The 14074-nt window shown below is 53.5% G+C and overlaps 4 protein-coding genes across 4 annotated transcripts; 2 read left to right on the top strand and 2 right to left on the bottom strand.

The window, feature by feature from the left end:
• Positions 1-1487: 1487 nt before the first annotated feature.
• Positions 1488-2968, top strand: NCS57_01054400 (6PF2K domain-containing protein; the record flags this gene model as incomplete). Its single annotated transcript, XM_053060288.1, has 4 exons — positions 1488-1593; positions 1644-2233; positions 2285-2398; positions 2450-2968. 4 exons carry the CDS (start codon positions 1488-1490, stop codon positions 2966-2968), a joined length of 1329 nt encoding a protein of 442 aa, XP_052910682.1.
• A 1290-nt stretch (positions 2969-4258) lies between these two features.
• Positions 4259-5613, bottom strand: NCS57_01054300 (uncharacterized protein; the record flags this gene model as incomplete). Its single annotated transcript, XM_053060287.1, has 5 exons — positions 4259-4703; positions 4760-4800; positions 4851-5215; positions 5272-5294; positions 5348-5613. The coding sequence occupies 5 exons, from the start codon at positions 5611-5613 to the stop codon at positions 4259-4261; spliced, it is 1140 nt and encodes a 379-aa protein (XP_052910681.1).
• Positions 5614-8788: 3175 nt separating this feature from the next.
• NCS57_01054200 (uncharacterized protein) lies at positions 8789-9415 on the top strand (the record flags this gene model as incomplete). Its single annotated transcript, XM_053060286.1, has 1 exon — positions 8789-9415. The coding sequence occupies one exon, from the start codon at positions 8789-8791 to the stop codon at positions 9413-9415; it is 627 nt and encodes a 208-aa protein (XP_052910680.1).
• Positions 9416-10659: 1244 nt separating this feature from the next.
• Positions 10660-13161, bottom strand: NCS57_01054100 (uncharacterized protein; the record flags this gene model as incomplete). Its single annotated transcript, XM_053060285.1, has 6 exons — positions 10660-11139; positions 11195-11509; positions 11561-11860; positions 11917-12564; positions 12618-12805; positions 12870-13161. 6 exons carry the CDS (start codon positions 13159-13161, stop codon positions 10660-10662), a joined length of 2223 nt encoding a protein of 740 aa, XP_052910679.1.
• Between the last annotated feature and the right edge of the window lie 913 nt (positions 13162-14074).

The following is a 14074-nucleotide window of genomic DNA, read 5'->3' as shown; positions in this document are numbered from 1 at the left end:
GTTACCCCGTGAGAAGCACCGACCGGATCAGTAACCGTAACTCGACTCCAGGGGCAGAAAATAACCACGAGGTTCGCCAGGTGGAAACGAAATGAATAAAAAAGCCAAAGACGGCGACATGATGAGGCACGAGGACCCTTATTGACAAATGCCCACGCCAAAAAAACAGCCCTGTAACGGGGACACCTTGCAGGGCATCCGCCGGGGGGGGGGCATTTCCAGAGGCGTCCCGAGCGGGGGTTTGGCCCGCGCTGGTGGATCGCAAACGCGGGCGTTGGCGGGGCAGGGACGTCCTAGGATTGGCTCCCTGATGGGTCATCCATCCATTTTCATCGTCATTGGATTCATGATGGAGCCGCGACCACGAGAAAGACGATGCAAGCCGCCGCTAAACAATTTTTCCTCTTTTTTTTCTTCCTCTGCTCGTGCTTTTGAAGGGAAGAAGAAAGAACCGTAATTAACTGCTGCTTACAGCTCTAGTGGCCTGCTGCTTTTTTGCTCAGCTGGCCTCGCTGCTCGCCGCTTCTTTACACCGAGAATAGCTCCCTCCCTCAGCCCGGAATCACGTACCTCACCCTTTTTCTTTTCCCCGTCCCTTTTCTTTTTCCTTTCTTGCATTGACCTGATATCTATTCATACTGTACAGGGGGGGACCATAGCTGTTCATCATCGTATCATCCATCCATCCCATCCCATCCCGAATTTCTTATACATACGGTACACGCGCTCTATCACTCGCTCACATACAACAACCCCTCATCCCCCCGCCTCCGCCTCCGCCCTCCTCCAAACAGCTTCTTTCCGAGTCCGGTTCCCTTCCCCCGGAGTCTCTGTGTGTGTGCGTGTGCGTGTGTGTGCAGATCACATATCGTTTGATCGTTCTCGTCTTCGACTCAGACTGCTATTACAGTTTTATAGCTGCAGTGCTGGGGCGTTGCATCGACCGTCAATCCCCACATCGAGAAGAAAGGCGCTGCTGCTCTTATTCTCTGCAGTCGCACCTGCAGATAACAGACTGTACCTTCCCTAGGTTCAACTACCAAACGTAGTTGGATCCATTGGGCCTGTCATCGATTTGGGAAAGAGCCATCTTTGCCGCTTCCGCCTCATCTAGTCTCAGCTGAGCTTCTCCCGCGCCTTCCAATTATTCATCGTTGCTTGCTGCACCTCGCCCAGCTTGCTCTTTCCTCCTCATACACACCGGCAGAGCTACCTCGCCTCTACATACCCGAGGCTCACGCGATCCCATCTCGTCGCCCATAGAATCCAACCCTTACATTCTATTCTATTCATTCTCGCCCTTCTCGACTCTTACTCCTTTCGCTTCATGTCTCTGCAGTATTGGAGCTTTCGTACACTCGATCAATCTCCGGCTCGTCTTGCTCTCGGTCCTTGAGCGCTCCCGCTCAGTCGCATTCCTCGCCGTCGTCCAACTCCGATAATACCCATTCCACTTACATCACCACTTCCACAAACCAACGCCCACCATGCCTTCTCGAACCAACGGCGTCGGAGTCCAGGTCGAGGACACCAAGATCTGTGTGGTCATGGTTGGCCTGCCTGCCCGAGGCAAGAGCTACATCGCCCAGCGAGGTCAGTATTCCCACCACCCCCATCATACAGTGTCGACTAACCACCACCAGCCCAACGATATCTGCAATGGCTCTCCATCCCAGCCCAGACCTTCAACGTTGGCAACTACCGCCGCAATGACGCCCCTCAGCCCAAGGCCGACTTCTTCGACACCAACAATCCCGAGGGAGAGCGCAAGCGCCGTGCCGCCGCCGAGGCTGCCGTTGCCGACATGCTCGCCTGGTTCCGCTCTGGAGGTATCGTCGGCATTCTCGACGCCACCAACTCGACCCTGGAGCGCCGCAAGTGGGTGCTAGAGGTCTGCAATGCTAACGGCATCGAGGTCCTCTTTGTCGAGAGCAAGTGTGACGATGAGGAGCTCATCATGGCCAACATCCGCGACGTCAAGACTGGTAGCCCCGATTATCGCGGCCAGGATCCCGAGACTGCTGCCCTCGACTTCCGCAACCGCATCCGCAACTACGAAAAGGTTTACTGCACCATTGACGCCAACGGCGAGGAGGCCCACCTGACCTACCTCAAGATCATGAACGTCGGCAAGCAGGTCATCATCAGCCGTATCCGGGACTACCTCCAGAGTCGAATTGTCTACTATCTCATGAACCTTCACATCCGCCCCCGCTCTGTCTGGCTATCAAGAGTAAGACATTGCTCGCCTCATTACTCAAGGACGAACGCTGACCCCCTGTAGCACGGTGAATCTCTGTACAACCTTGATGGAAGAATCGGCGGTGACACGCTCCTTTCTCCCCGTGGCGAGCAATATGCTAGGAAACTCCCTGAGCTCGTCCGAAAGTCGGTCGGAGTACGCCCACCTTAACCTCCTTACAAGCGCAAAGGCTAACATGACTTTCAGGATGATCGTCCTCTTACCGTGTGGACCTCGACTCTTCGACGAACCATCGCCACGTCTCGCTTCCTTCCCCAGCACTACAACCAGCTCCAGTGGAAGGCCCTTGACGAGCTTGACTCTGGCGTGTGCGACGGTCTGACTTACCAAGAGATCAAGGACCGATACCCCGAGGACTTTGCTGCTCGTGATGAAGACAAGTACAACTACCGCTACCGTGGCGGAGAGTCGTATCGCGATGTCGTCATCCGTCTTGAGCCTATTATTATGGAACTGGAGCGAAGTGAAGACATTCTTATCGTCACCCACCAAGCTGTTCTGCGCTGCATCTATGCCTACTTCATGAAGAAGGACCAGGCTAAGAGCCCCTGGATGAACGTTCCTCTCCACACCCTCATCAAGCTGACCCCCGGCGCTTATGGCACCGAAGAGGTTCGCTATGAGGCCAACATCCCCGCTGTCAGCACCTGGCGAGGCAAGGGAAGCACCGCCAAGCACGAGAACCCAGCCCCCGAGGTCTTGTAAGCCAAGAAACAAGCATAACCGAGGTAACCGGATAAGGGCTCCCGACTTGAGCCATCAGTACATATAGCGCCCAGGGAGATGGTCACAACGAGATGATCACCCCTGGTGCCAGTGGATGACACTTTTTTTACGAATTGAAATGAGCAAACATGTGGAATCGGTTGAGCTGAACGAAGAAACGACAAGAAAAAATTCGAGGAGCAGAGCATTCTATGACTACCAGCGAAGGGGAAGGGAACTTCAGAGGTGAATGCTATCCTCTAAGACTATGCCATGGGCTTCAGGACATCAAAGCATTAATCCAATTTGGCCGTCACCAAACAATACCTGGACGGTCCTGTACTGTACAAGAACGGAGGCGTTTTTGCCATTTTGTCAATTTGGGGCGAGGCTGGATAATGACTCTTGGGTCTTGAAAATGATATCAATTGACGAATAAATTCAAACATCTTGACAACACTCCAGCTCAAGTTGGTGGGAGTGAAATGTTGCTGTTAAGTAGCCTGGTGATCTTGAAGATGGCTGATGCCGTCTGGCCTCGTTGGGAAAGCCTACAACGATGGACTCCGTGTCATGGTCCTCGTCGAGGTTCCTCGAGGGAGAGGACGGTTTTCGCGTAGTATAACAGCCTCTTCAGGCAGCCTAATCTTTCGGCTCGGTCATCCTAACAGTACCATTAACGCCGTGATGATAGCTGAGAGTAGGGGCGATTCGCTGTCTTTGATCTGAATTGGACATTACACTCACCCCCTTGGCCGATATAAAGCACCTAGGTCGTTCATCAACAAATAGTCCTTCGCACGCTCAACAGAACACATACCAACAGCATGGATCAACAGGGCCCCCGTGAAGCAACATGGCCTAGGATCCCTAAGCGCCCTCAGCGCTGGTCCTCAGCCGGGATCGACTGTGCCTCATCAATTCCTCTCAAAGTCACGCCGGCTGTGGGGATTGCGGGGGAGACAATGCCGGGGTGAGCCGAGCCGGTAGATGGCCTGGCCGGTGGGGCCGCCGGTCTGCCGAGCTGAGGGCTGAGTGCGAAATCTGATCCCTCGTTGAGGCCAAGACCTGGTCTTGGCTCTCATATTCTGAGTGTTGGATCCCAGCTGGTAGCTGAAAACCTTTGTTCTTCTCTGGAATAAATGCCTCCAGAGACAAAGGGTACCAGCACATTGACAACCAATTCGTTTGGAATCAAAACGCGAGTCGGTAGGATGCGTGCCCTTAATGACGTAGGTATCTTGGGCTTCTCCCGCCAAGGCAGGTGGAAGTTTCCATGAATCAGACATCTCAGTCGTTGTGGTCGTGTGTACTTCTGCTCGACTGCCCCATGGAACTCTGCAAGCTGGACAATCCCCAATCTGAAGCTTTATGAGCTTCAGGAGTCCAGGTCACGTTTCGCGGCTCGTTGTCTGCGGTTCTAGGTCGTTTCCGGGGAGGTGCCTCTTGCTCTGACGGAGTCTGTACTCGGCCTGCGCGAACTCGGCCATCTCTCGGCCAGACCGGCCAGGAGCGGCGGAATCTTCCGGTAGTTGGTGCAATTGTGTTCGGCCGAGAGGGAGCGGTATGCCTGGGATGGATTTCGTTGAGGAAGATGCGATTCGCATGGCTATGACAGGTGCAGTGGCAGGATAGGTCAGGGCCTGAGGCCTTGACAATCTTGGCGATGAGTTCAGCCATGGAGAGTTCGATGTGAAGTTTGACCAGATATGCGAGAGGATGGAATTCAACGTATCTATAGGCACCAGTTAGTGAGAGAGCAGACCAAGAGCTATTGGGTTCGGTACGCACAGGAAGGTATTGTCAAACGACATGCTCGCAATGATGAGGATCTACAGCTGTTAGTCAAGCATCGCGAAGTCTGATGAATAGCAAGACCCACATCCATTGAGATAGAAATGACAACCATAACCAGGTTGAAGCGATACAGCGCCACGTACTTGGTGAGCCCGTAAGAGATAAGTGAGGAGCGCACAAGATGGACAAAGTAAAGGTTCAATGCCAGATCAATAACTGCGAATATGCCCTTCTCAACTCGGTCCCAGATGTCGTTGATGTGGATATAAGTCTTGTTGATCTGCAGGCGAGCGGGGATCCAGATACAGAAGACCGAGATGTTTATGACGACGAGTATAGCAAATGTTCCCCATTTTATTCGACGAACGGTAGTCTGCGAGACGGCAAGGAGAGCGATCCGGTTGATAATGATTTGCATGATGCAGTGAATCTGAAAGACCCAGAGAAAGACTGGATGAATGTCAGCCGGGGTACAAAGTCGGTCGGCAAGAGGATCTCCATCATACGAAATGCAAAGTAGATTTCAAAACTGTTGAGTGAATGTTAGCCAGTTCAGAGGACAAGGAGTAGGATCCATCATACCCAGGAGCAATATTCCCATGAACATAACCCCAGGCAAGTCCTCCGATGATGGCGCTCGCAATCAACTCCAACCAGATGAGGACCATGTACGTAGTAACTCTTCGAGCGCGCTTCCATTGGTGATATGTTTGAGTAATGACTCGAATAAGACCAAAGGCAGTCAGGGCGAGAGTCATGCCCCATACGACGCTGACAATGGCCAGGTCTTCGCAGCTTGGCTGATCGTATTGGTACCATGGTGGGATTAGGGTGCCCTTTTCCGGCATTTTATCATGATCGTTAATCAGGTTGAAGGCAAGAAGTTGGCGAGAGAAAGTGCAGTGGCGGAAAGAGCAGCAACAGTATCGAGGTGGAGGGCGAGTATATCGAGAAGCAAACTGGACCAGACAGGATGGATTTCAACATGGGCAAAGTTGCAAGAGGTAAAAATATGATCTCAACAGGCACGGGATCTCTCATCTCAATTAATGCAGCAGCAGCAGCCCTTGGGGTATTTCCCGAGCCCCGGCCCTTGTCGAGGAGGCGGGTTAAGCGGTTCAACAGTGCAGGCGAGTGCAGCGGTGGCGTCGAGCGAAGCTTGTTGTGAAACTAGCGCTGAATGGCGACTCTGGGTTGAGGGCGTGGCGTCTGCTTGAGACTGCCCGATGAGCCGGCCGTGGAGGGTGAGCAGCAGATCATAGCTTGTGTGTGTAGACGGTGAGGGCTTGAAGAAGGCTTAAGAGGCTTCGGGTTGGCTTCTTCCCGTCACCGCTCAATCGTTGACAACTCGCCCGGCGGCAACGCGTGGCTCGCCTCGAATGAGATGGATCAAGCTCTGGGTCATCAGATCAATTGCCAGCAGAGAGAAGTGCTGCAGATTTGTTGGTGGCACGCAGGCAGGCTTGAGCAACCCTGGTCGACTGAGCCTATCGTCAAGTGTCTCACTCGCAGAGGTCGTAACCATCAGCAGCAGGTAACGCCATATCGAGATGCGCCTTGATGCACGTCGATATCCGAGAGGGTTTTTTTTCTATCCCGCTGCAGCGCCGTTTCCCACCACACCGTCATTGTGCTCGTCAACGAGGACCAGAAGCGCCAATGAGCTCATGCGGTCTGTCAGCTGGGTCAAACCCCGGCTTGATCCCGCAGCAAATCCTGAGTAGTAGTAGCAGCAGCAGCAGCAGCCCTAGTCGACGATCGTGGGGGATCCTGCAAGACCAATGATGGATAAGGCGGCCAGCCGCTGGGTCCGGCACTTGGAGGGTGGGCAAGGGAAGCTTAGCGGGAAACGATACGTCAGATAAGTTCCGTTGAGTGCGCGCTTGTTCAGGGCGATGTGTAGGTGACCTCTAGATTTGACTTTGATGGAGTGCGGGAAGGATTCTGGATTTCCGGGTGATAGATTATGGATGGTGAATTAGAGAGATGGATCAAAGGTTAGGTAGATTGAAGCTCTTTGCAATTGTGGCATAACACGTGAAAGTGAGAACGTGACTTGGTGTTTGATGGTCAAGTGGATGTGAATAAAAACGGAAGGATCTACCTAGACTTGCACACCATGATCATGGCGCCTTCCAGTTCTAGAGAAACCAGACTTTCCTGACCTTTACATGCCATTCTTAGCGAAGAACCTGGAATCACCTGAGAAGACGAGATCTTTGCTGCTGCTGGGTCGGAGGTCTGTGGTCGCCTATGTTGGTGATGAGGACTGCCTCAGGGTAGGTGTCAAGATGAGCAGAACGCCAACCTACACCAAGCAACAGAGCAAACAACTTGTCGATGTGATCACAAGTACTGTGCCTAACGCGAAGACTTAGGTGCAAACATCCATTATTGGCTAAGTGATTGACTCTGGTAAAGTTACATTGCAACATTTTCTTATAGTCACTGAATTGCATTGCTTCAACCTTATTAGACCGGCTTCACGAACCCAAACTTCAAGAAACCGCCACCAAGTTCAAATCGAGGAAGTTGATGACCGCGATTAATCGTCGAGTTGGACCGGGGCACACAAGATCTCCAGCATCATCAACCAAGTGACCCCAGCCCCTGTGTCATCTCCATCATATTCATTGTGTGTCGTGGATAATCATCTCAACACCAACGCACAACGGCGAGGACGTCCATTCAGACAGACCGTTTTGGCTCTGCCATGTTTGCCATTGATAAGTATCCGAGTTTAGAAAAATCCCACTACTCATCCCATAAATACCACAAAACGTATTCTACTCACCCACGCCTTGTGAATTGCATCACAATCTACTCTACTATAGTGATTCTATGAGTAGACTCTGCGTTACCTTGACCCAATTGAATATATAAACTGGTATGCTTAACTCTACTTAGACCTTGCTTCTTCTTTTCTAAACATCAAGACTTTTGCAAACACCATGTCGTATTATTTCCAGCCTCCCCTCGTTGGCCTCCCTGTATACTTCTACCCGGCCACTCCCCTTTACTACCAACTCGCGCCTGTTCTTTTACCCCTACCCCGTACCACCATCGTTCCTTGCATCAGAATTAAGGTTATATTCCACAGAGCCGGAACTGTCCTTGGGTCGAACGACGCTGTCTACCATACCCCCCATCTCGAGAGACACTGCTAGGAAGCCTTGCCTGGTGGTCCAAGAGCAATGGTCTTGGAGATAGAGTATACTCAGGGCAGGCAACTCTTTATCTAACAAGTAGTTTACTGTCTACTCTATCGATCCTGCCTGAGACTGGAGTTGTGAAGCCTTCAAATACTGTGAGGACAGTTTCGCTTGCAGAACAACACTCGGTCTGGCAATTTGAGACTATGATGTCTGAGATAGGGACAAGAAACCTTGGGGCATTTATTGTTGTGGATGTAGGAGCTTTTGATCAGATTCATGGGGCTACAAGCCAGAACAACATCGAACAGCAACAGAGATCTCCAACGACGAGCCAGCAAATTGACCAAGGTGCTCCATCGGATGATGAGCCCACGCATGATGAATCGCCAGATGATGCAGCCACAGGAGATGGTCAGCCACCGCAAGATCAAAACGATGGGCAGACACAACAGGGCAATGGCGAGCTGGAGCCAAGTCAAGGGGGAAATGCAAACGGTTGAATGGGAATCAATTCGGTTGACATATGTTGAGAACTTTTCCAGCAATAACGAGCAAAATTGTTTGATCTTGATGAAGAATATCAAGTAAACGTTTGAAAAACCGTTAATACACTGAACGGCCCCTTGCCCTATCAAAGTAATATGCTACTGCCATTGCCAACCTTGAGTACCATCTAATCAAAGCTATACTCTGTTGAACCACAAACCAAGTTTAGAACAATAGTTAACACCAAACGAGACGAGCTTCCAGAAAAGATTGATCCTGAGCTGCCAGAGGTTCTCTGCCCCCCCCTTTCACAACCGCAACCCATCCCCATCAACACAACTTCACAACTCACAAACTCCCACCAGAGCAGAAACAAGAAACAATGGACGTCTGCATCACCGCCCAGGAGCCCTTCTCCTGTGAGGCCATCGGCTCAAAGCCCTTTGAACCAGTGCAGACCTCCCAAAAGGCTGCCAACGACGCCTCCGCCTCCGCCTCGGCCCCTCTCCTCTTGGGAGCAAAGTCCTCCTCCTCCGCCTCCAAGCCCAAGGAGCTCAAATTCGAGCTCATCACCTACGATCCCTCCAACGACAGCTCCCTCACTCACCCCTGGGACGTCGCCCAGGAGCCCGTCCGCCTCCCCGTCGGCTCGACAAAGAGCCAGCTCCTGAACCTGCTTCGCACTCAACTCCCGGTTCCCTCCGCCTCGGCCAAGAAGACGGGCACGTTTCGCCTCAGCCGCACCATCCGCCGCCAGAAGCTCGCTGTCGCCACTTTGTTCCTGACGTTTGGCGGCGTGGTCGTTCCCCTGGGCCCCAAGGAGGAGGACTGGCACTACCGCAACGCCATCACCAAGACGGACCTCCTCGAGCGCACCGAGGGGGAGTGGTACCTGATCAAGGAGATGATTGCTTCGTCGAGTGGCTCGCTCAAGTGCTACATCGTCATCCGCGGTGAGGTGCCCTCGAACAGGAAGTCGTCTGGTTGGTGGTTCAACAACCGCTCCTGAGCGCCCCCAACACACACCTTCAAGGCTATCAATGCAGAGGTTCTCGCCTCAAGACAAAAGGTCAAGACTTCGGAAAAGGGGATAGTGGCACCTGCTCAGACATGGCTGACTATTTGACAATGGGGTTACTCGCATGTAAAGAATGGGATCTTGTGGTGGAACTCGTGGTTTGGTCGAGAATTAAGGAATACGCGGAAGGGAACTCAACTAGTGCTAAATGACATATGTTGTCTGATGTCTTAAATGTGAATACTAGTCTGCTGTCCTTTGCGTCGATGATGAATGCATGGCTACTACTTGCCTACCACGCATTTATGGCGTCTCACTTCTCGATGTTGACAACCCTCATTATCAAACACATACATCACGGCCTGCCAGAGAACAAATAGCTTTGGGCGAGCAAAAAGATATTAAACTTCTGCTATGCAAATGCCTCTCCGTTAGATAGCATCAGCAATATGTAAGTGCTTCAACTATCCCTCAGATCGGATGCAACGACACAATAAGACCAAACGCCATAGTTAGCCTAGGTATAATCTGAACAAACCCTTGATATCCACGCGCCCCTAGACTGCTCATGAGCCAACCTCTTCCTCTCCATGGATCTCTCTCTTGTCTTTGATACTTGGTATAGCACACCCTTTCATAACAGCAGCATGCCCGATCCAATCCTCTGTCTCTGTAAACTCCCCCCCATCCCAATACACCGGATTGCTTGCTGGGTGTCTTTTTCAAAACAAGGAAAAGAAAAATACTGGTCAAACACAAAAGTAGTCAGGGCTTCCGACGCCAACCCGTGCCGTGAGCCTCTGTAGTCGTACACGAGTAACTGCAACTCCGTTACCCAAATTAAAGCCCGGGATCCCCCTTTCGCCTCTATCCATCCACCCTGCCCGCTCGAGAATCCGAATATGGTGGCATCGTCAATCGTCGTGATGCCCATCTCCAGCAAACACCTGCTCCCATAGTGTGCCTCGTGCAGGCTTCTCAAGAGCATCCACCATGTAATAACCACAAACACGGCCAGGGGTAGGGGGATCGTGACAGCGGCGAGCAATTACGCCGAACCATATGCTTTCCAATCTCCCACATCCACAGGATTTTCCAAGAGCCAAGTCCAGAGCAAAACCAACCTCGCAAAGACGCCGCCATGCAACATGATGCATAATGAAAAAAACAAGGAGCCGCAACACGCCTGCTCTGACGCCTGCAGCTTATAAACAAGTTCATCTCGTCCGGCATGTCTACGCCGGCGGGTTGCCCTTGAGGCGCTTCGTCATACGCGGTGTGGGAGGCTTCGCGTTGCGTGGCATCCCGTTCGTGGCCGGTGTGGGAGCCCCAGATCCGTCCTCTTCCTTGACTGCCGAGGGTCTTCTTCGCTTATTCGATGCTGGCGATGTGTTTGCGCTGGGCCCGCTTGAACCAGTGCCCTGTTGGCTTTGCTGCATCTGCATTCCAGGAGCCTGCATGTGACCAGGTGCCGGGCTTCCAATGTGAGGCGATCCAGGGAGGTTCATGTGTGCCGTGGCTGGGCTGGCACCCATGGGAAATTGTCCGAAGCTAGGTGTACGGGCCCCCGGGGGCATCGGCTGTCCGTTCATGGTGGGAGGGACTCCGTTGATTTGTGTCGCGACGTACTGTTCGAGAGCCTGATAAGGTCCGAGGCCGGGATTCGAGTGGAAGAATCCGAATAATGGGTTCATCTGTCCCATCACTTCAACAATCTGGACGTAGTTTATTAGCCTCACTCTTTACTTACGCTGAGTGAGTCACCCCTACCTCAAGAAACTGGAAAACCGCTTGTGTTACACCCTTGCTGTTGACCGCAGCCTCGGGGAGATCCACGAGAACCTCGGGAGGCTGGGTCTGAGGGGACTTGAGTTGTCGGCCCTTGCCCTTCTTGGATAGTTCTGGCGACTTGCCGTCCTGTGAGTTAGCCTTGTGCCATTCCTTCATCCACATGTGGGCGGGCTTCGCGGCATCGATGACCTGCTTTCGCGAAATGTATTCCTCGTGGCTGGTGGTTAGGAACTCGAAGAGTTCGATCTTCTGCTCAGCGTCAAACTGCGCCCGGAGTGTTCCGCTCGCAACCAGCTATCGACCCAGTCAGTCTTGGTTCGCACCCAATATATTGATGCAACTTACGTGGGATCCTGTCTCGAACCAGTACACCAGACTAGCCTTGGAGTTTTCTATGCAGTGGCAGTCTCCAGGCAGAGGTCGATCTGTTACGCCCTTGTCCATAATTAATTGCATGTTCTTGACGCCGCTGCCAAAGTGAGTATGGAAGTATCGTGCGATGGCGGGATAGGCAATCTCGTATTGCTTGTCAGTTGTATCTTCGGCGTCCGTGATGTGCAGCGAGTGTCGGAAGACTCCGTTCTGAGAGAAGAATCGAGCGACAAATGCGTTCCAGTAAGAGAGATCATCTCGACCCTTGGAGCCCTGTTGATGACTTATTAGCCTGAAAGAATCCGCGATCGCGCGAAATAAGGACTTACCGGATATCCGCTCAAGTGCTCGCTGAACTGCATAAGCTTCAACAAGCACTGACCCTTCATGTTATCTCTTCGCTGCTGCTGCTGCAGCATCGAATTCTGGATCGCCAGCTGCTGCGCCGCCGCATTCATTTGGTGCTGCTGCTGCTGTGTCGGAGCCTGCGGCTGAGGTTGCGGCTGAGCCTGTGGTTGAGGCTGGGGCTGCGCCTGGGATTGGGCGGGTGTCTGGGGAACCTGCGGCTGGCTATGACCGGGCGGCATCTGGTTTGGCTGGGCCGGAGTCGAGTTGGGTGTTTGGGCTGGAGTTTGGGGACCAGTGGGAGCTGGGGTGCCGGCCTGAGATGATTGCTGAGGGGTTTGCTGGGGCTGCTGACCAGGTTGTTGTGGTTGCGATTGAGGTTGTGGCTGAGGCTGCCCTTGAGGCTGCTGGCCCTGTTGGTTCGCCATCTGGTTCTGGAGGGAAGCGGCGGCGAGCTGATTCTGCTGCATATTCTGCATGCTCTGAGCATTCATCTGCATCGGCTGGCCTGGGTTAGGGCCACCCTGCATCTGTTGCTGAGCATGAGCCGCTTGCTGCTGCTGCTGATGTTGCTGTTGCTGCAGAGCAAGCTGTTGAGCCATGATAGCCTGAGCTTGAGGGTGTTGCTGTCCCTAGAAGTGTTAGCCTACAATGAGCTGCGCGTTCGCGAATCGCTCCCACTCACCGGACCCATTCTGGCAGCCCTCAGTTGGTGAAGTTGCTGGGGGTTGAGATTCATCTGTGCCATGTTCATGGGCATGCCTCCCTGCATGTTGGCCTGGAAAGCTTGCTGAGCCATGAGGTGTCGGGCCTGTTGCTGATGTTGGAGGAGTTGCTGCTGGCGCATCGCAGCGATCGCTTGCGGGTTACCGACTGTGGAAGAGGATGGTTAGCGGGTGCAAAAGCATAATGACAAAGGTGCCGAGAGAACACGTACAGTGCTGTAATTGCTGCTGCTGGAACATTTGTTGTTGCGCGGGATTGAGGTGCTGCAAAGCATGAGCATTTGGGTTCGCACCCGGCGGCATACCGCCCATCAAGGCAGGGTTTACTTGTGCTCCGGGAGCAGAGACCATGGGTCCGCCAAACTGATGAGGTATCCCGGCGTTGGGAGCGCCTTGCTGGCCTGGGTTGTGAGGCATGCCGGGGCCCATAGGGTGGCCGGCGACACCTGGATGCCCCATACCGGCGGGATGCCCAGAGAAATTTGGGCCCATACTGGTTGCCATCATGACTGACTGGTCGGGTCGATTATCCACGGCGTGGATATCGACAGGCGCGTTGTAATACTATCGCATGCGCTGGCGTTGAGCAATGGCGATGACTGGGCTGTGGCCTCGGACGCGGATGCGAAAGCCGATGGTTGGGTATTGGGTGGCGGAGGTGATCTATCCTGTTTCGCGTGTCGCGACGGGACAGGGTCGGGGGGCCCAATGCGATAGCGGTCGAATCCGAATGGGTGAGGTCGGCGACGGCAAAACAAAGAAAGAAGAAGCAGGAACTCTCTATCAAGACGTGGATCGGCAAGGCGAAAGAGATCGACGAGGCATCGGCGATGGTGGAAAAAATGAGGTTTGGGTTGAATTGGTGGTGTGGTTTCGCGATGCGGATAGACAAGAGAAGTGGCCGACGGGGGGAAGACCGGACGGCAGGCGAATGAGGTGACGATGGGGCGAGTGGCACGTCACGGGATTCCAGAGGTCGAGACCGGCGGACGGATTAGAGGAGCAAGACGAACGTGGCCGCCGTGGTGGTGAAGAGCGATGCCGAAGAGCAACGCGGATTGATGAGAGAGAGGTTGATGATTGTCGGGAAGGGGTCCAGGGGAATGGATGCGAAAGACGCGGGAGTGCGATATGCCACAATCAGACAGCCAGACGAGACGGGAGGGCGATCCGCTTTCAGTGCTTGCTTGATGGGCTGGGCTGGGCTGGGGGGACGGGGCACGGGGGGAAGAGGGAGAGACGGGAGTCGCAGGGACTTGGGCTGGAGAGTGGGCGAGTGGGTGGGCTCTGGGTTGAATTTCCCGCGCGGGCGCGCTTGTCCTTGCTCTTCTGGACTGGACTGGCACTGAGACGATGTGCGACGTGCGACGGCGGGCCCGGCACTGAGGTACGCTGGGCTGAGCTGGCTTGCCTCGAC

The sequence above is a fragment of the Fusarium keratoplasticum genome, chromosome 8 (genome assembly GCF_025433545.1).
Source record: "Fusarium keratoplasticum isolate Fu6.1 chromosome 8, whole genome shotgun sequence".
Taxonomy (NCBI): domain Eukaryota; kingdom Fungi; phylum Ascomycota; class Sordariomycetes; order Hypocreales; family Nectriaceae; genus Fusarium; species Fusarium keratoplasticum.
The sequence above is the reverse complement of the archived record's forward strand: the minus strand, read 5'-3'. Positions and strand labels throughout refer to the sequence as shown.